General features: G+C 31.0%; 1 protein-coding gene across 2 annotated transcripts in view; it reads right to left on the minus strand.

The window, feature by feature from the left end:
* LOC111620603 (E3 ubiquitin-protein ligase HERC2-like) overlaps positions 1-23,243 on the minus strand; it is a 124,590-nt gene that overhangs the window by 36,423 nt on the left and 64,924 nt on the right. For both annotated transcript variants that reach the window (XM_023362572.1, XM_023362577.1), the window contains exons 33-44: positions 18,115-18,312; positions 17,614-17,895; positions 14,372-14,453; positions 13,409-13,549; positions 10,669-10,759; positions 9,456-9,633; positions 7,515-7,768; positions 7,145-7,289; positions 6,146-6,371; positions 3,883-4,072; positions 2,338-2,524; positions 476-622 (exon numbers count right to left, since the gene is read on the minus strand). In XM_023362572.1, coding sequence (XP_023218340.1) covers positions 476-622; positions 2,338-2,524; positions 3,883-4,072; positions 6,146-6,371; positions 7,145-7,289; positions 7,515-7,768; positions 9,456-9,633; positions 10,669-10,759; positions 13,409-13,549; positions 14,372-14,453; positions 17,614-17,895; positions 18,115-18,312 — 2,121 coding nt within the window. The remainder of the gene's footprint in view (positions 1-475; positions 623-2,337; positions 2,525-3,882; positions 4,073-6,145; positions 6,372-7,144; positions 7,290-7,514; positions 7,769-9,455; positions 9,634-10,668; positions 10,760-13,408; positions 13,550-14,371; positions 14,454-17,613; positions 17,896-18,114; positions 18,313-23,243) is intronic.

The raw sequence follows: 23,243 nt of genomic DNA on the forward strand, positions 1-23,243 counted from the left end.
AAGTACACACATTCCCCCTAAAACTACACTCACACAAGGATAGTTAACACCAATCAGGACTGAATTGGTTATCTTTTTTCATTTGAACAGAACTGAGTTAGCTAGTCCTGATCAATATTTTAACAACTGGCTTATTTTAACACTCTTTCTTCACATGTGTTAATCTTTAAGTGGATTAGTTACACAAGTCATAGCATTAGGTCTTTGCTGGGATTAACAACTGAAAGAATGACATCTTGTTAACCTATATCAAGTTACATTCTGTGCAATCATCATCTTGATCTATATTCTTTTTATTCCTGGTAAACTTTCCAGGATATATCTTATCCTAATTAGCTTTCTTTGTGTAAACATAGTATAGAACACTGAATTATATGACATCAAAATGGATATTTTATAAAAAAAAAAAAATACAATAATCTTAAAACAAAAGGGAAATTATTGAAATAAAACTGTTAATTTAGCCAATAATCACCTGTTCACTGGATGAAAACGTAGCAGCGAGTACGCTGGCAGCAGCAGAAGACACTTTGGATGACAAGCTTCCCGAACTGGACAGTGATGGTAAAGAAATTACTTCATGAGGCATGTAATGGTAATCTTCCTCAAAACTGGGAACTAACTATTAAAAATCAGATTGTCATTATTATCTTTTAATTGAACTGTTTAATCTATTTATATCAATAGCATAATTTTCAGCATAATTCTTTAATACTTAAAATTTTTATTTTATAAAATAGAATATGAATTAACTTTTATGTACCAAAATTATTGACAATAATTATTAAATTAATTTAATTTTTAAAAAGTTTTAAACAAATTTCTAAGTTCTAAAATAGATTGGGTAGTAATTCATTATCATTTTATTCAAATAACAATGCTTTAAATTGAATATGTTTAGTTTTATAGTAAAAATGGCATTGTCCTACTGCTCTGAGGTCCTGAGATTGATTCTAGTTGAGCAGGAAATTTTCCCCGTGAATTTTTCACAGGTGGTCTGTTATTAGTCATCAGGCCCCATCCCATATTACCTGATCACCCATTGTGTGCCTGCCATTGAATCCATAATTACAGAATTTAAATCTCATTAAGAATTTGCAGGAAGATTTTATAATAGATCATCTCCCAATAAGAAAATTTAAGGAATTAGATTCATTAATCTGTTATATTCGTCAAGAAAACATCTTGTAAAAGATGTTTTCTTGACGGATATAACAAGATTAATGAATCTAATTCTATGCACACCAAATTCCCTAGTTATTTCTCTAGTTTTCTAAAACAAATTCCATATGGAATTCCCCATAAAAACTAGCATCAAAAGTAAACATCCACTAACCCATTTTTAATTAAAGCCAAATGATCTACCAGATTATCAGCCTAGTTTAAAGTTAATTTTAATAATTAAATAAATAGTAACTTAACTAGAGGTAGGCAGCCTACTTCCAGTCAAATTACTGTTTATTTAATTATTAAAATTAGCCTTAAAATAGCACGACAATCTGATAGATCGTTTGACTTTAGTGTCAAGAGCCTCAAAGAAATTGCACTCAAGTCTTAACACCCTACACTAATTTAAGGGAAAAAAATAAAATTTCAAATTGTTTAAGAGCCTGCAACTCTTAAATAATTTGCATAAATAAGTAATTTGTTGCTTAAGCAATTTTCATTTGCTGATTGCATAATCTCCTGTGGAATCTGTCCCTTTAGGTCTCCAGATCTCATTCCCCTAGATTTTGGGGCCTCTGGGAACATTTCCAGCATTTGCTATAGAAGAAACTGTGATATCATATGTAAAGCTTCACATTTATTTTAACTTTACTTAAACCTTTTCCACTGTACAGTAACTTTTCAGACACCCTGTATAAGACTACAATGTAAGGTTTTATTCTGTTGTTGTATTTAATCAGATATCATTATTTTATGGGCTAAATATCTGTTTTGATACATGTCAAAAAGCATTTTTTTCACATTAAAACAATAAAAAAAGCAATGCCAATCATTTTATATGCTCATTTTTTAAATCAGGCAACCACCTTCCTGAAATTTATATTAAAAAAAAATATATCTACCTTATCATATATTAGATAAATTATTGTAAAAAACTTGTTAATTTATATGTCATTTGGAATGAATTTGTAAAGAAGTTGCTGTTTATCTGTTTTTAATATTAATAATTTTTTTCAATTGAATTGTTAGTAGTTAATATATAAAAGTAAAGAAGAAATGGTTAATAATGAGATTTGAAAATGCAACTATTTTCAAAGTTTAATTATCTCAATTAATTTGGTAATTAATTTGATTAATTATAACATGCATGCACTTTATATATATATTTACCTTATTTTTCTTGGTCAGAATTACTCCACTTCCTTTTGAATGATTAATTTTTCCAGCATTCATGCTAGCAACTATATCTAATGGAATGTTATGCATTTCGTGTGTCGGGGTCTGTTCTTGACTTTCTACTTGAGCAGATATATTGGTAAAATCGGTATGAGACAAAAGTGCAGAAATCACAGCTTCTCTAAAATAGAGAAAATACAATAACTTATTTATGTAAACATTCAAATTCCATTAATACAAATGTAGAGGGGACTTAAAAATTGGCAGTTTGTTTTAAGCAAAATAGCATACAATCATGAATTTTTTCCATTTATTTCACTGTTTTATTTTGTTTGGATATGTTTAAAATTAAAAAAATTACTTAAATACAGTAAATTTGTGTTGCTCCCATTGCTGTTGGGGCCATCAAGGGAGAGCTAAAAACTTTTCCCCCAGGTCTGTTGAAAATTTAGAGACTCAGTCATTCCTACTTCTATAAAATTAATGTTATTTTCACTAACAGAAAATAAATTATTTAAGACTGCTTTTTATTAATAATGAAACATTCTACATATATCATCTGTTCAAAAAAATGGTGAAAGGAACACAAACATATACTTCATTGTGATACAGTGACTTGAAGAAAAATCAATGCTCATTTTTCAACATTGATTAGAGTTGGTAGAATGATAATTAATGTTAAAGGATATAACAGACTGACCTACTCATTGAATTGAGCCCAGGACATGCTTAAAATCTTGCACAGAGGAGTGCTGAATTAAAGCATAATTTAGTAAATAAGCCAAATAATAATTGACTAATAACATTTATATTATAGAGTTTAATCCAATATCAAAATTAAAAATTTCATTAATAACATTTTTGAAGCAGCACTATTCTCATTTAGACATGTATTATCATTAGTCAATGAGCTTCATTTTCAAAACACTATAGTCTACGAAACTTAAAGTGTAATCTGTCACTTCAAAGTTCAAGTCCTGGTTAGATTTCCAGAAACTATTATTAGTAATATGGCCAAACATGCTGAGCATTATGGCCAGATAAATGAAGCAGTGGAAGTGTCAGCCTGCCACTATTGTAGAGCTGTGTATATTCTATAATAGTTTTTGTTTTCAGTTATTCTTCTTTTTTAATCAATTAATTAACTTATTTATCTTTTATTTATAAATTTTATTATTCAATTTTTTGTAGTGTATTCTGTTCTTTATCTTGTTCTAAAATTGGAGTATTGTGGGCTTATAACTTGATTTCACTCATTAAATAAGTTAAAATATTTGTTTAAATATAATTATTGACAGTGAAGATGTCTGGTTTTGTTTATATCAGTGAACATTTTTCCTTTCTTACTCACAGTAAAAAGTTTAATAAAAAATTATCTACATAACATAATAAGAGAGTCTGTTTAATAATACTGATTACTAATTAAAATAAAGGTTGTATAGCTATTAATAAAATAATTAATGTATGTACAAATGAAAAAACATTAATAAAGCATGAAAAAATTATTACTATTTTTAAATGAACTGAAAAAGTCCTTACCTTGCATAAAGAATTTGAAGTGTATAAAGAACTTGATGTAACGCCTGTTGTTTAGCAGCATTAGTTTCAAGTGACAGTAAAATTTTAGATAGTGTCGGCCTGGCGAGTTTATTTCCTAAATTATTTGAAGTCAATTCGTATGATGAAAGTGCGGCTCCGGGTGCATCCTCCGAAGGATAATCTTTGCTGGCTAGAAATTAAAATTTCAGTAAAATATATTCATTTATAACTGGATTTATATATGACAGAAGTATTCAAAAATACATTTGTTACAAATATGAAAAATGACCTGAATACAGAGGATAGTTAAAGTTTGTGTATCTTTTTTACTATAATAAATTAATTTTCTTAGTAAATATTTGTTTGTGTTAGTAAAAATTTAATTAGATTATAAAATTTTGAAAAGTATATTATTCTGTCTACTTTTTGATATATCCAAGATGACCATTGAAATACTTATCACAGTGGCAGATCAAAGAATCAAAGCCTTGGTGATAGAAAAAAGCATCTTGAAAATATTTACAATGTTTGACTTGTTTTTTTGCAAGTTTTCATTAAACTGAAAATACATGTCTTAAAGATGCTTCTTCAGTTTAGATAATAAGTAAAAGTCTGATGGATTATAGACAGTATAAAGAAGGAATTTACATTATTAACAGTGTACGGCAGCAATTGTCATACAACTCTACCTAGCGAATTTAAGAGTGGGTCCTAAGATCATTCTCTCTTCTTTGTTGGATAGCAGTATCATTGTTTGTCAGAAAGACACTTAATGGTGCTAGTCCTTCAAAGTTCTGTCTTTTATTTACACCATATTTACAAGTTATACACATAACAACATAAGAATATCAACCTGAAAGACTAAGTAGGTGAATAGTATGCCTCCCTATACCGGTAGGACAGACTCTCTCTTTTTTCCTTTTGATTCTCCTCTTTTAAGAGATTCTGTTGACCTGATGCCAGCCAATCCAGAGTCAGGCCAGTAGCTCTACTTCAGCTCTGCCCTTGCCGCGATACCTGATTGATTTTGCTTATTATGCATGACAATCTCTGACCTCTCCAGTAGAACTGGTCAAGCAAAGCAAAAGACCAAATTTCTTTGTTTCTGTCTGAATCCGCTAGGCCTACTTGACAGTTATTTCTCAGACTGAAGTAGTATGTTCAAGTCTACACTTCTAGTCTGATAAAGAAGTCAACAAAGTGATCAAATGCTAGATATATCTGCAAAATGTATCTTTCTATCATCACAGCTTAGACTTCTTGATCTTCATTACTATGCTTTAATAGACGAGATCAGAAAAGTAGATTGAATATGTCCCTATGAAAGTCTTCACAATATTTAATTATAACTCTTTCTGCTTTCAAGAAGATTGAATTAAATCAACATCATTTGAAATTTATAACAAAATTACATATAAATTTTAATGTTCTTCTTATTTTATTGTGAGAATCTATACAGGGTGCATAGTGAAGTCCTTATACATCTGTTGATACATAACTGATGAATGCAGATAGCTGTAGTTATGAACAAGACATGTAGTTATGTTAAAGTGACTATGCACTATGAGACAAGATCAGCTGCAGTGTCTCTAGTGGTATAATTTTCACGTTAGCACTCCCTTCTAGAAAACGATGCAGGATACAGAAAAAAAAGTCAATTACAGAATCGAAGAGCAAAACTGATTTAGCATGAAAGGACACCCTGCATACATGAATAGTGTGAATAAAAAGCATGAAATGTTAATGTGCACATCTAACACAGACAGTAAAATGCGTATTCCTTGTATGTTCTCATTCATTTCTCATGTGTTTATTTATAATGTATTTCTCACATTCCTATGTTTTTGTGCTGCATTCATTACCATGTGTCATATGCTGTATATCACTTGCAGGTCAGTGTATGCCCCCTGTGTTTATCAATTGCAAATGACCTTACAATTGTCCAATTCTGGATATTCTAGAATACTGAATGTCCGTTGTCTATCTGCCTCCCAAAAAGAATCGGTATTAAAGGGCAACAGGTCATGTCATTCATTTCTTAAGGCAGGCTTTAGGCCTATGCACTCTCGATAATCCAGCATTCTTCTGCACAAAAGAATGGCCAGATTAAAAAGAGTCTAATGTAATAATCATTATTAAATAACTATCTTAATATCAAATGATGATAACTGAAATAATTTGCAAATTTTTAACATTTAGTTTCATTTTATAGAATAGTTTCAATGTATAAACTATTAATTTAAAATAAATAATGGTTACTAACTTAACGAAGAAGCTCCAAGAGGATCTTTTGGAATATTGAAATGAACTGCTTCAGGTACTCGAGGAAGAACCACTTCTGCAGAAGTCCATGCTATACTGTGAGACGATCCACATGCTACGTGAGTAATTTTAATGCCTTCTAACCCATGGACAAGAGCGGGTTTACAATTCACTGTTGTCGTTCCATTTCCCTGTTGGCCATGATCATTATCGCCCCATGCATAAACCTAAATTATTAAAATGGAAACATGTAAAAGTCATAAACTTTATTAAATAAAGTTCTTTATGCCACTTAAATTTAAATTAACGATTGAATACAGAGTGTCTGAAAAGTTACTGTGCACTGGAAAAGGTTTAAGTAAAGTGCTTCAGCATCATGTGATGGATTTTGAGAACTTTACCTTATGAGGTTAAGGGCCTACCAGTGTGGGGAGTGTTTGCAACACTGCCTGTTTGGCAAAATTTGGCTATCAAATTTTACATGACATTATGGTGGAGCACTTTTGTATCTGGAAATTGCTGAGTGAACCTTTGTTTTATGGCATCTACAAGCTTCCCATTGTACTATGGAACACATGCTCCACCAAGAATACTCACTGTTCAATCATTGATACCATTATCACTCAGCGAATACAGACCTGAATGCTAACTCTCAGTGAATTGTGTCTGGGGAAAATGTGGGTAGACATTTCATAATATCTGTGAGCAAGAAGTAATGCCATCTACCGCAGAGTGAAAACGTGGGACATACGACTTACAGGTCTCGTGTGCAATGCCTATATATAATTTTAATGTCATTACAAATTTCTCACTGACAGTAACTTTTTGGACATGGGGTGTCCAAAAAGTCTGATAGTTTAACTAGATATCTTCTCTTGTAATTTTAAATCTTGTAAAATCTTCAAGTTATTATTTACAGTTCATATACTTTAGATTCAAAGTTCATCAGTAAACAAAGTACAAGAATATATTCAAATTTTGAAGAATAGGAATTACATACCTGGCCGGTATCTGTTACGGCTAAACAATGAAGTGCTCCCACAGCCACGTTGACTATTTTCTTTCCTCTTAATCCTTCGACTATTTGAGGTCTTCTGACGTGCGAGTCCGAACCGTGACCCAATCGAAAATAATCTCCTTTCCCCCTGAAAATACAAAAGTATTATGGAAATGTTTTGAGATAACAAAAATGGAGATTAGATTAAAAGATATCTTGATTATTATCTTTTGTACTCTAAATTTTTATGATTAATTAATTTAATATACAAGGGTTATTCCAAAATCAGTCTTTGAATGGCTCAAAAAAGTTACAAATACAGAAAAATGTCTATTGTTATCAAAATATAAAAATCTTTATAGAGTACACTCACCACGTCCACACTTGTCCAGATTTTGTTAGTGCAAGAGAAAATTGAGCACCACATTCAATTTGACAAATGCCTTGGCCATTTAATCTTTCTATGTTATGCGGAACGTTACAACCTTCGCTGCCTCCCCGTCCTAATTTTCCAAAATCTCCGTCACCCCAAGAGAATACCATTCCGTCGTCTGTTAGAGCTAGAGTTTGGGCATCTCTGCTTCCGCATGCTACCTGTACAACTCTTAATCCTGCTAAAGCAGTTACCTATTATATAAAATAAAAATTTCATTTTTTTTTATACTGTTATAGACTAAAACTAAATAATGTTACAAATACAAGAATATCTTTAAAGAAAATTAAAAATAATAGTTCTTGACTATAATGTCAAGACAATAAAACAGGTGTTATTAAAATGTTTTCAAACATAAAATAAGTTTAATTACAACTCTGGTACTTTCAGTTAAATCAATTTAAATTTCTTCAGGATATAAAAGAACAGAACTTTGAATAGATTTCTACAGTAGCAGTGAAGGCATGTATATTTACAACAAATATAATGTATAAAAATTAGTGTAAATAATAATAAATATATATATTAACAAAATCCTGGTAAAATAAACACAGTAAATTGAGCCAGTTTAAATATAGGTTTGGTTTAAATAGTAATATAATTAGTTTATTTGTATATGGTGAGGTGACATGTAAGCAATCTGCCGAGTGGGAATGCCTCCCGGAAGGTCTTTTATGAGAAACTAGTCCCTATTTAGGTGTTACTAATATGAATAAAACCTGGAAAACGTCATGTTGGTGAGGCAAACACCCATAGTCAACTACCAGTGTTCAGTGGTTTTTATCTATTTGTCTACTAGTAGGCAAATAGTAACATGAAAGAGGCCTCAAAAGAAAATAAAGACTGCTTAGATGAAGATTTTTGAAGGTAAAGTGATCTCTTCCAGTGTGAAATGGAAGCTGCAGACGTTTCTCCAATGGTCAGGTTACATTACAGTCAATGAGTTGATTGGCCTTAGATTATAAATAAGGATGGATTCCCAATGGAAAACAGTAGTATTGTCAGAGACAATACTACTGTTTTCCACTGACAACTCTCCAACTCTAATGTAACCTGACCATTGGAGAAACCTCTGCAGCTTCATTTTACCCTGGAAGAAATCACTTTGTCCCTAAAAGTATCCATCTAATCCATCTTTATTTTCTTTCATGGCCTCTCCTGTATTAAAATTTAATCTGATGTTTAAACGGGCTCAACTTATTTTTTATTTTACCAGGATTTTGTTGGTATTTTTATTAATTTTTTACATTATATTTATTGTAAATATTTACACTCGGGGATACTTCTACTGATACTTCTGATGTAAAAAACGCTATTTAAAGTTCTTTCTTTTCTGTCACGTTCTATTTTGAATAAATTAAAATTGGCTTAACTGAAAATACTAGAGTTGTGATTAAAATTATTTTGTGTTTGGAAGGTTTTAATAACATTAAATAGAACGTGCTCAGCAAAAAATTAGACAATAACCAAACAGCTTTTTTGTTGCCGAGAAAGTTATTCTTGGCAATGAGAAAGGTGTTTGGTTATTGGTTTTAATAACAGTAGTTTTATTGTCTCAAACTTTTTTCTAATTTGGTATGATGTACATCTTGTACTTGTACATAAAATAAACTTATTTTATGTACAAGTACATTAAGCATCAACAATTTAAAATAAATAATATTAAAAAAATATAGTCTTTAACAATTTTTGAAACATTGATTCAAACATCCAAATATAAGTTTTTGTAATACAAATGATAAAAATGAGAACATTAAAAATCAGCATAAAATATATAAATATCCTAATTTTATTATATTATGACACAAATACATAAAAACATAAATGAAATGATTGTGAAATGAAATAATTATTTTCTAAATAAATAGATAATATTAATACCTGTTTAGGTTTGAGTTGAGTCAAATTATCTCCGTGGCCGAGTCTTCCATATTCTCCGAGACCCCAAGTGTACAATTCTCCATTGGACGAAACGGCGGCACTGTGTGAACTACCACAAGCAATATTTCGAATTCTCTTAGATTTAAGAGCTTCGATCAGACGCGGACGATCATAATTTCTATAAAATATTAAAATAATAAGTTTGTTGTGTCTTCTAATGTTAGTTTGTACAATATAAAATGTATCTAAGTAAGTTGTATTCATCACTTATTATTGTATCAGAATTATTGCCCAAAGTTTAATCTTACTTCATATATTTTAAACTTATGTAATTAGTTTCACCTTGTAGGAACTAAGATTTCTTTTCAGACACATTACAGGTTTGGCCAGGCCCATAGTGGGGTAGCCAGGCAATAAGGCAATAAGGAAAGGAGTCAACATATCCAAGACACCAAGACAGACTATAGGCAGAGCAGTAAGCTGATGCTTTAATTGCCTCAACCATCTGGTTGTCCATATAAGCAATGACTAATATAAAATTTACTGTTTATTTTTTTACACTGAAATAAATAAATATTGTTTTTGCCATTTGGATTGATTTCTAATCCTGTTGTCTTATCAACGCTGGATTCTGAATAGTTAAATAATTAATATAAATAATTTGGGTCTGGATTTCAAAATTAAATAAACAATAACAACATACAAAACAAAATTTTAAATATTATTTATTAAAATAAATAATTAAATGCTGCTTTTAATAAACATAATTATTTATAATGTACTAGTAGCCCAGGACACTCCCTAGTGAGCATTCTAGCAGAAGTGGTGTCATTCTGTGGTATAAATAATAAATTCCTATTACAAATAAAAATAATAATATATACTGTCAATAAATAAATTATATTATTAATTTAAATAATAGTTGAAAATTGTCGCTAGGGATGCCCCTAGTGCCAGTTCTAGGCATTCCGTGACAGATGACATATAAACAGTAGGATCAATGGCTTATATAAGTAGATATTCATTGTAATACTTTTCCTTAGAATAATTTTTTATCATTAAAATCTGAATTTTATATGTCCAATAAAAATTTAATTTAAAACATATCTATGACGATATGCTTTAAATTATATTCTCATCACATGTGGAGTATTGTGACTTTACAAATGGGTATTATTGAATAAATAGTTTATTCAAAAAATAATAAACTTACACTCTGTTTCCGTGTCCTAATTTACCGTCATCCCCTTCGCCCCACGAAAATACTTTTCCGTCAACAGTTAAAACTAAAGCATGCCGTCCACCTAAAATAGTAAAAATTTATTATAAAATTTAAATTTTTCAATAAATCGTGTTAAAAATGAATCATTTTTATACATTTATGCTGATAAAATAATGCAAATTACTATATGGAAGAGAAGATATTTTTCAATGGTCACAATATTTTCTCGATTACAAACTATTGTTAGTAGAAAGCGTGTGATTTGTGGCATAATCTAAACTGATTCCTAGAGAATTTTGCTATAAGTTTCAGACTGTGAACAGCTCAAGTGACACTGTAATTGCCGGTATCAAAACAGCATCTTTACAGGAGTAAGTTCAATATGTCCTGTGGTTTCACATATCAAAATTACCAATTATAGTTCAGTGAAATTTCAGAAAAATGTATAAATGAGAACCACCAGATGTATATAAAGCATTAAAGGTTGTTATGTAGTTTTAAATTTGCTTGTTTGTCAGTGGCATGCCATGACATTTGATGATAGGGAAGCTGTGTTTCTGTAAGAAGCTGACATCCAGGGGCAATCAGTCAATTACGCGTCAGTGATGGTCTAGGGTCCATTCATATCATTTATTCGATAAGCCAGTAAAAACCGTAGACTTCTCTAAATGTATTTTAAATATCACAATTACATTCTGAATCGCTAGCCACAATATAAGGGCTACAATTAAAAATAAAATTACTTGGTGAAATAAAATGTGTGGTGAATATACATATATGGTACAAAATATTCTTCAATTGTATAAATATACTTTTAAAAAAAAATTATAATTAAATATAGCTTTGTAAAGAAACGTACATAAAAATAACATAAAATATTCTTTACTTTTTAAATCTTAAAACAATCCACTTAGTCANTTAATTTTTTATTTTTTAATTAAATTAAAAATATTAGCCCATCGTAAATGTATTACTAGTGGTCTATATATTTATCACAATAATTTATATTATTGTTCAAAATAAAATGAATAAAGAATATTAGTTCGTAATACGCATCGATAGCAAAACAAAGGTTAGATTCCAAACAAAGGATATATTATAATCTGTGATAATTTTAAAACTAATAATCGTACATTCATAAATGTTATATCGAATTGTACAGAACGATATTTCAAGTCGTTCTGGCTTGGTGCCAAGAACAAACTACTTAACTGGAGTATGTGAATTTTATAAAAATGTTGCAAATTTTCACAGACAGATGTCAGGTCTGAAATATTTTAATTTTTTTTTATTGAAGTTTATATTTAAATGTATTTAAAAATATCGGATTTATAACTACAGATATTAATAAATGTAACGTAATTTATGTCATATGAATATAACGATAAATTGATTTTTGGTGAATTTTTAAAGTAATAAAACGTGTCTGACCTTGTTTGACCTATATTGCCCTTGGTCGTTTTAAACAATGAACATAAACAGGGGGGCGGGGCAAGCTGGTCCTCTAAAGGTTATAAAATATCAAAAGGTTTGTACACTATAATGAAATCTGCAATGGTAGGTGGCAAAGCCATGACATAATAACCATCGTGACATCAGAGAGCAATGTATAAAAGTGTGTTTATGAGTAGAACCAATACCATGATGGCAAGAAAAGAATTAAGAAATGAAAAGCATCATTTATATTGATGTCATTCAACATCAAAATCAATTACAGTCCAGTCTTGCATATGCATTGCATGGATATTCATTCAGCAGAATTTTGCAATGCTGCTGAATGATGTATCTAAGAACAATACTACAACTTTTGTGTCAATAAACTGCCACAGAATCAGTTTAAGTGAGATCCAGCCTTTAATAATATTTTAAATTGATTAAAGTTGAATGCTTATTTTAAAAGAATTGGATGTGGTATATGTGTAGCATCCACCCGAAATCCTAGGCTTCCACCAGCTAAACTGGGTGAGGTTGGTGCTCTGTAAAGCGCACGTGCAAATCTGGCTTTTTGGATGCTGACAATACAACGCTTCCACTCCACCACTAATATTTGAATATACAATAGCAACCTTATCTTTTTTTTTCACGTGTAGTATAGAAATTTGTAATAAGATACATAATGCCTAAAATATTGTGCGATTATTTTCGTATAATTAAAATTAACATGTATTTATTTTTTAGAAAATACAAGGGAAGTGGCGCATCCACCGCTTCCAATGACGGCACGCCACTGTTGTTTGTATATAACAACACAATATGAGTGATCTACCGAAGGGGGATGCCTCCCAGAAGAATTTTTGTTTTAGGCCCTTATTTAGGTATTAGAAATGTAAAGAAAACATCAAGGACTCCACCTGGCAAGCCTGTTAGTGAGGTGCAAACCCATGCCCACTACATGTGTTCAGTGTTTTTATCCACTCAGCCACTAGTGGGAGTAAAATTTTAAGAGATTGGCAATTATTTTCAGCTCACTAACATGGCTAGTTTCTCTAAACTTTATATTATATGTAATTAGGAAAAAAAGTTGGTGTAAGTAGTAAATGAGTACATAATTATGAATATGTATTTAATACTTTTCCTAATTAATATTAGCTCATAATTAATGAAATAAAATTCTTTCTGAAGAATATGGCATAGGACAGTGAATAAGTAAAATATTGGCACATTTCCTCTGAGTTGCTATTTTTAAGAAATTATTTATAAAATTATTTTGTTAAAAATGTTTATTATTTACCTGAATGAACAGCGATTTTTCTAACAACATATTGTCCAAGAGAAGTCACTTGTCTAGGAATAGCAACATTGCTACAATGACCCAATCCGAGTCGACCGTTTGTACCTTCTCCACAAGCATATAACTTACCATCTTGTGATACTAAAAGAAAATCAAAAAGTATTATCATTTGATGATTATTATAGTTTTCTAGAAACTATAAAACTATATATTATGAATATGTAATTCTTATAAAATATCAAAAGGTTTGTACACTATAATGAAATCTGCAATGGTAGGTGGCAAAGCCATGACATAATAACCATCGTGACATCAGAGAGCAATGTATAAAAGTGTGTTTATGAGTAGAACCAATACCATGATGGCAAGAAAAGAATTAAGAAATGAAAAGCATCATTTATATTGATGTCATTCAACATCAAAATCAATTACAGTCCAGTCTTGCATATGCATTGCATGGATATTCATTCAGCAGAATTTTGCAATGCTGCTGAATGATGTATCTAAGAACAATACTACAACTTTTGTGTCAATAAACTGCCACAGAATCAGTTTAAGTGAGATCCAGCCTTTAATAATATTTTAAATTGATTAAAGTTGAATGCTTATTTTAAAACATATTACTATATCTAACTTCCAGATTAAGGAATTTTTAAAAATAATATTTGTTATATCAAATATTAATTTAATAACAATTTAATTCAAAGGACTGCTATATAACTCAAGAAGTCAATGCATTTATTGTTGATTGAATGAGTAAAAAGTCTCAAAAAAACATTTAATTAACAATAGATACATTGACTCAACTTGTACAGTGATTCTTTTAATTAACTAAATGATTTTGATAGTTACAAGTAATCTGCAATTCCTGGCAATTATTGAATGTCAAAAGTTGTTACATATAATAATGATTTCTATGTTTCTTGTATGAATATTTAAAAAATGTACTTATAAATTTCTTACCTATAAATAAACTTTTTGAGCCACCGGAAATATACAGAGGTTTTATAGCAGACAGTGTATCAGAAAAAGTTGGTATTTTGACCTGAAAAAAATGATTTTTAAATTAATTTCTTAACTTTAATAATTTCAACATTTTATTGAGGCAGAGCATTAGCAAATCCTTTTCTGTGTGTCTTACAGAATTGTGTTTGTTTTCAAAATCCGTTTGATCGATTTTGATTAAACTTTGCCAATTTCCATTAATTGCAATGAGGAATCAAAAAATGTAATAAAAAGTGGAAGTACATGACATTGTTTTCAAGATACAAGGTCGGAGAATGAGTGTGCATGACAAAGTAATGTCATGCGATATTCCACAGTCATTAGCACTCCTTCTATGAGATTATAGAATTAACTTTGCCATTTTCCATTAACTGCGACAAGGAATCCAAAATGTAATGGCGGTCCATTTAAATGTAAAAAAATAGGAGTCCATGACATTATTTTCAATATACAAAAGTATTAAAATGACAATGTCTATGCTCTCCAATGCAAATGATCATGCCTAAAGGAATTTAGACCTAGGGATCAAAAATAAAAACAGCATTGAGAGCACTTAATGGAAAATAGGCACAAAAATGAACAAAACACAAGAACAAAGCAATCAATAGTGATTGCTCTGTTCTTGGATTTCCTCTCCGTGTTGGCAAGTGCAAGGATTGTGTCTCCATGGCCAGCAGGTACTAGGATAGCCTCTTTTGTGTCAAAAAGTGCAAAGTTCATGTGTCCATGTCTGTCAGGTACAAGGATCACCTCTTCTGTGCCTAACAAGTGCAAGGATCACTTCTTTCTGGCTCCACTTCAATTTTATTGTGATACGACAAAGTTGCACAATGTCCTAGTATTATATGTATGTACGCGTTTATAATACTAGGACATCATGCAACTTTGTATTACTAGTACTATTATATATACTAGTCCTAGTATACTAGAACTAGTACAGGCATACCTCGACTTACGTCGTTTCGAGTTACGTCGTTCCCGATTATACGTCGCTTGTTAAAAAAGTATATGGAAAAATAAAAATCAAGTTTAAGTCATTTTATTCGACTTTACATCTGTCCGCCACAAATATTGAAGTCGTAATATCACTAGATAAACATTTAAAGCACATAAAATCATATTAAAATATATACGAGTATGTACTGTATTTACAGTACATGCATTCGTAAATTTAGATTACTGTTTTTTGTACTATATTAAAAACTAAAATTTATTTGTTTGTAAGCTTAAAATAGATTTTTATTAACCATATATTATTAAAAATGCATTAATAAATAAAATACAGAACCAGGAATGGTAACGTTTGGTACGGTTTAGCCTAGTGATAAGTAGATTCGGAGACAAGTAAATTCGACTTACGTTGTTTTCCTGGAACCAATCACCAACGTAAGGCGAGGTATACCTGTATTATATACGTATTTTATTTTTAATAATTTTTTCCATTTAAATATTAAAAAATAATCAACCACCACTTAAAATAAATTATAAGTGATATAATCAAGTAAGCCTAATCACTAAATCATTATACAATTATCAAATAGATTAATTGTTAAAAGTTTTATACATGTCACATCAATTTTTTGGTAGAAATTTTGTTAAATATTTCAAAATGAGTTTTAAGTTATTTTGGTTTGTTAATGTGTTATATAAGATGGCTCATTTTAATCAATCCACTGAAATAACTTGAAAAATACACATTCTACCAAAAAAATTATTGAACCAAAAATGTTAAGACTTAAAGAGGGCTCAAGATGAGGGCATTATAATCAGTGAAAACAATGTCAACTTTCTTTTCTTAAATGGGAACCACCATTTTTTATTATGATTATTATTATTTACGATTTTATACTTTATGTAACTTTTAAGATAGAACAATTTTTATCTATTTTTTCATCCCAACTCTTTATCCGAAGTTAAGCTTATTAGACTAACAGTAAACGATGTTTAAATAAAATATAAAAATCATTACTTATATTATTGTCTTTATTGTTCTTGTAAATGCATTTTGATCTCAAGATCCTCTTAAGTGTAATAGTACATTTAACAGGATAAATTTTTTTAAAAGTGAAAACAATAAAGACAATCACATACACTGAACCAATTTACGGTGTGGTACGATAAACGACGAAAAATAACAAAAACAAACGTTTTCGAACCCCTTCTGGGCTCTTCATCAGGTTCCTACAGTTTTAGCTCATAAATTCGAATAACGAATGTCGTTAAAATAAGTTCGATCTTCAGTTCGAATCATAGGCATCAGAATGCAAGAACATCAGGCAGATATTCATCATGGGAGAACCAACATGGCCCTCGCAACATACGTAACGGACCCGGAAATAGTTGCCAACTTTACTCGAGCCAATCTCCTCCTCGGCGCGCCTCCCAATGATCATCTCAAATGGTTAGAGGCGATGCACATCTTTAAAGCCTCTATCGATACTACGTGCATAAATTTTAAAGAGGAGATGCTTTTGTCGATGGCCTGGCAAGAGTTGATTCACAACATGATTTAGCCGCCCGTTATACCCGAGTAGGCAGACTCGGCATGCATGTGCGTCGTATAATTTTGAAAGAACGATTCGAACTGAAGATCAAACTTATTTTAACGACATTCGTTATTCGAATTTACGAGCTAAAACTGTAGGAACCTGATGAAGAGCCCAGAAGGGGTTCGAAAACGTTTGTTTTTTGTTATTTTTCGTCGTTTATCGTACCACACCGTAAATTGGTTCAGTGTATGTAATTATTATTGAGGTGTGGTGAGTAGTTTGTTCTTTACAATAAAGACAATAATATAAGTAATGATTTTTATATTTTATTTAAACATCGTTTATTGTTGGTCTAATAAGCTTAACCTCGGATAAAGAGTTAAAGTGAAAAAATAGATAACAATTGTTTTATCTTAAAAGTTACATATAGTATAAATAATCTGACTCAGTATGTAAAAAAAGAGTATAAATAATACTTATCTATTCTTTTCAAAAGATTAAAACAAACTTTCATCAAAGACCTTTTTTTGAAAGATGCACTTATTAGAAGTTATGAGCATTTGAAATTTTATGTGGCTGCCACACTGTGCACTCATGTATTTAATAACTGTATTAGTAACAAGTATAGCACTAGTTGTTTATATAGCATTCATAACATTTATTCCTTAATATAAAATGTTTTTAAAAACTTTTATTAAAAAAAAAACTTACTTTAGAACCTTTTAATCCACCAAGCTGATCTTTATCATTTAGTCCCCAAACAAATACTTTTATCTGAAGATCGTGGCGCATGTCATGCTTGCCTCTTTTTTGAGAACACAAAAATGGCGGTTGTTCATCATTTTCTTCTTCCTCCGAAACTAAGTATGGATAGTTTGCAACCAGATCGTCATCGTCCGTTCGCAGACGTCCAATTATCGTTAATCCGTGAACTTTGCAATCGATCCCACCACTGCGACACTGTTTAATGGCTATTTCAACAATGCGATAATACTAAATAAAATAAAATAGTCATTTTTATACAAGAGAACTTAAAATTGGTAAATATAACAATGTTATATGGATAAAATATATCATTTATATTGGTATATGCGTACATCTAACTGTTTAATCAGATATGCATATAGATTTACATATAACTTATGGAAATACATAGAATATATGCCACTAATCTTTTAAATCTTTAATCTATTTAAAAAAATCATATTTTACCTCAGCTTGATCAGAAAGTAATGTAACAAGTGTTTCAGTTGGTCCGATGTGGATGGTTTTTAATTCTTTCAGAGAGGAAACACTAGGTCCACCGCTCAAAACTACAACTGAAGGCATGTAACTAGAGTCAGCAGGATCGACCGTCATGCGAAGTCTATGAACCAAAATATCCGGTTGCATTTCTAAACGTATCCAATGCTATAAAATTATTGTAGATTTAAATCAATTTTATATATAACATAATGTATTAACTCAAGAAATATCTCTTGAGTTTTATATTAAGAAATATTTATACAGGCTTACACAGAAAAAATGTATAAACACTGACTGAAAACCCCCATATTCTTCTGTGTAAGCCTGATGCAGGTCTCTAAAGGTCAAAACATTTGCTATTGCAAAAATGAAAAACGTTTTCCTGCCAGAAGCACATTTAAAGTTCATTGCATGTAATAAACTTATTAATTTCTATTTTATAAAACATCAACAAAAGTTAATGTGTGTGTTTATGGATTTTATATTACGCTGCATAATTCCACTTTTTTGTAAATTGTGCATTACCATTTCCAATAATAAAATATAATCAATAATTTTGAAATAAAAACTATTACTTATGTGAGAATACGGGTGAGGGGACAGAGCCCTCTAATTGTCGGATCGGCGAGATCCACTCACAGTGTCACTGGATGGCTTTTTATAGAGTGGCGAGAGGGTTGAGAAAGTTAACAGATGTCCATGCAAGCAATGATAGACAGGTTCACAGGTTAAACAAACAAATAAGGAGTTTATTATATACCAATCTAATTTATAGGAGCATACATAAAGAATTAAATGATTAAATGCCGATAACATATAAATCTATCGGTAAAGGCGATTAAACTAGTCACTATGCCACGTGCCTAACCTCTAGCGTGAGAGAGAGAGTTTACAAAGGTTTCTGCCCTCAAGTATACCTCAACATGTTATTGGATGACTGTATGCGACAATCATTCTGGAATATGGAAGCTGGAATAGTCCTATGTCTTCTACCTGCTTCTTCTCAGACAGGACCGGGACGGGAGACACTTGTACCAAGAACTTCCTGGACGATTGCCCTGAACTTCCTGAGATGATTGTTTTTATACGATCATCGTTGGCACCGAGCCAACTGGTCGTTCGTTGTTATGATGACTAATTTGCAGGCGCACGATGACATGCCCTTCTTCCTTCATAACTTGTTGATGTTGTGAGAGTAGCCTGGGGTACAGGGTAGGTCTATTACGCCTGTATCACTTACTAGGCACAGATTAACCGAAATTTGTCTCCAAAGTTTAGGATCACGAGATCCGATCTTAAAAGTTCTTATAGGAGGGCTTTTATGTGTAAGGATGATCTAGGCTGTGTAGTCTAGATCTACGTCAGGATTCCTTGACACCAGTTTGTCAATTTATCAATCCACGGACAAACACGCGTATGAGATCTGATTCGACACAAAATTAAGAGACATTTTAATTAAAAACGAAATAATAAATTTAATAAAACAAGTAAATAAACTCATACAAAAATGTGGACGAACGAGAGACAGAACTACGACAAATAATATACAAATCAAGCGATAGCTAAGCTTATATTATACCCTATTCACGATCGAGAGAGAGAGCTCACAATATCGTTATAAAACATACAATCTGTTCTAGTTGTCGTTCGTCTTCTTCTCTGTAGGCAAGGGACACTTCGGAATTAAAGTTCATTTACTTCTTTGTATGGGAGTTCAATATGTGCACAAAATCAAAGTATATTTTCTAAGTGCAGACTCTGGACTTATTCTAAGTGACTCGTCTAAGGGCGTTGGTCATCAGGAGGAAAAACGTATGGAGTTTGGACGCTTCCAGATCTGTCGCTGAACTCCTTGAATTCTGACTAATTCTCTGTATATGTCATGATCAGTGACCAATCATCATGCAAAGTTTCCTCCGTGAGAACGGATGGAAAGGGGGATATGTGAGGGGTAAGCATTTCCCATCAAAACGAGAGTTTTCGCAGATAAGGGAAAAACAGAGGATGCACTAACTTCTGTGAAAGGAAGTAACATCTGTTAGCTATTTTTCCCACTCTAAAACGTCATTTTTCTCACCCAAACGAAGTAATATTTGGGGACAATATTTTAACATTATTAACAAAAATTATTAAATTAGATCCAGGGGCCTTTCGGGTCTCACAATGTTAAGAGTTGACATCCGATCTATTTCCATGAGAAAATGCAATAATTTTTTTCTTGTCGACTGATATTTACACTTCCTTCAAAAAACTTCATCTAACAGTAAAACTCAAAACTTTATGCCCTCAAACCAGGCTTACACTTATGTGAGATCCCAGGCTGCAGTTTTTGTGCAAAGAATGATGTTTTTAAATAATTGTTAACAAAGGAGAAAATTTTAGAAAAGAGATGAGTAAATAACATGATGATGTTAAAGATAAACTTCCTTTGTAATCACAATTCTTCCTGAGATGGTTACTCAACACGAGAAAAATTAGGATTGGTTATTAACAGTCTTTTCACCTGATATTGCCAATTTTTTGTTGAAATGTTTTAACTTGGGAAACAGACCAAATGGTATAAAAGGACCTCCAAAAGTTTGTACAGTGTGTCCAGTTCCTGAATCATCAAGTCCTTGTTAGTAGTCCGGTTCCAGTGCGCCACCCAGTTCAGAAGTCTAGTTCCAATTCATTGCCCTGTTCATATCTAAAGTTTCCCTGTCATCATCCATCAAACTCTCATCAATTCCTCTCACCTATAGAAGTGTGACTGTTTCCCATTTAATACTAAGGACTGTCAGAAGACTCTACCTGTCAACGAGGTAAATACCTGCTCAAGATCAATTGTGATTCTCTCTCTCGCAGTGATAAGATAATTATAGAATAGATAAATGCATCTCTAAGGTTTAGAAATGACTAAATTTAATTATTTTTGTAATACTTGTGATAATTAAGATATATATATATCTTAGTTAAACAGTTTTGTTTTAGAATAAAAGAAGACATTTTGAGAAATGTTTTCGAGCCTACTGAAGGGTCCAGCTTTGGCTCTAAAACTTTAAAAACAAAATGTGAATCAAATATAAGAATTATTTGGCATTCTTAAAAGTTTCAGAGATAACAATCTTAGAACAACATTAAAAAAATTTAAAGTAAAATATTCTGAGGTTTTAAATATAAAGTTGACAAAAAGCCCAATAAAATAAAAATTAGATAGAAAAAAATGTGTGATATTCTGGTGAAAATAAAGGCAAAATTAATCAATGATGATTAAACAGAAAATGGCTTGTTACATATTTACACACATGACATCAGGCCAGAGATAGTGAAATGTCAGTCATGTACAATATGTGTGTCCACATGCTGTGCCCTGCATACATATTGATGTAATTGTTACATATCAGGAAAGCATCCCAGCACTTTCTTATATGAAGGTAATTCCAACTTTTTAACCAACCACATTCATATCATTATTATTACATTGTGTGTGTTAATTATACCATAATGTTCAGCTAGGTAGTATATATACAGCTGTTCCAGTGTACCGATCAAAGACTTTTTGTTTGCACTCTGTGAGTAACAATACCACATCACCAATGAGTAGATTCATTGGGCTAAATCTATTTACATCAGAATGTTACACTATTTTCTATTTAATTTTGATCTTATTATGTTTTTTGCAAACTTTATGTTTAAAACCTCAGATTATTTTACTTTTAATTTTTAAAATGTCATTCAAAGATCAGTTAAATTCATGCACATATGTTAAACTTTGATATCTTTCAGAGTGCTAATTGTTTCTTATATTCAATTCATATTTTTTTTTCTAATATTTTGGAGCTGCAGCTGGTCCGAAAACATTTCTCAAAGAAAAAGAAATAGTTTTGTTTCTTTAAAAAAAATGTCTTTATTGTATTGATACCTAAAACAGCATCAAGCAGTGACTTTTTTTCAGTTTTTGTAATTAAAAAATCAATCAGCCACTTCATAATTTAAATGTGGCCATCAGAAACACTATTTGACTATGAACAAGTTCTAGAATTTGTTGTAACCTAAAAAACAGTGATGGTATTTGAATTTTTTTTTTAATTTTCTGTACTTAATTAGTCTTTCAATATTTCAGTAATATAATTAACTCTAATAGTTTTGCATCATTAAAAATGACAAACAATTAAATAATTTTACAAGCTAATTTTACGCACTGTATAAAAGATGCATAACTGGCCTAGAAACATTTTGTTCTATCCTCATTTTTGTACATATTTTGACATTTTTAATACTATATTGTAAAATTTCTCTATCTCCATCTTCATTCAATTTCACTATTGATACAATTAGAATAAGAATAATTTGTTCTATGCCTATTCTCCTAATACTTCTCTTAAACTTTCAAACTCTATTTCCCAGAACTTACATAAGTGGAGACAAAACAAAGTGATTCTAGACAGCAGTACACTGAATCATATATCAAATTCATTTGGGATTTTGATACTTTACATTTATAGAAATATAATCTTAATATCTTGTGTATAACTGGCTTAGATTGATAGGATAATTGTTAATGACTGAAGCATTATATGGAAAATCAGTTAGTTCTTAAATCAAAAAGCAGACAAGAGCTCTAGCTTGACTTTCCCAGTACTCAAATAGAAGGTTAAGGGGATCATTAGGATGTCCGATAATTTTCTACAATGTAATATTTATGTTATAAGAAAAGCTTAACACATTAACCACCATCCAACGTGCTGGCAGTCATACTAATTAAGGCTGTACAGAGCCATCCGACCACCCGACGTCACCATAACCAATATAGTTTCACTCAAGATTAAATTATCCTGGCTTCGTAAGACGTAGTTTTACATCCTAGTAGTGGCCTCTCATGGGGTAAGCATTTCCCATCAAAACGAGAGTTTTCGCAGATAAGGGAAAAACAGAGGATGTTCTAACTTCTGTGAAANGTTTATTTAATAGTAAATAGTTAAAAAAAAGGAAAAAATATCGAAACTAGTTTAATTATTCTCTTTTGTCACATATAAATTAACACGTTAACTGCCGCCTGTAATATGATATTTTGCATATTTACTGGACACAATGAGAAAATTTGATATTTAATATTT

The sequence above is a fragment of the Centruroides sculpturatus genome, unplaced genomic scaffold (genome assembly GCF_000671375.1).
Source record: "Centruroides sculpturatus isolate CEXI.00-Female unplaced genomic scaffold, Cexi_2.0 scaffold74, whole genome shotgun sequence".
Classification (NCBI taxonomy): domain Eukaryota; kingdom Metazoa; phylum Arthropoda; class Arachnida; order Scorpiones; family Buthidae; genus Centruroides; species Centruroides sculpturatus.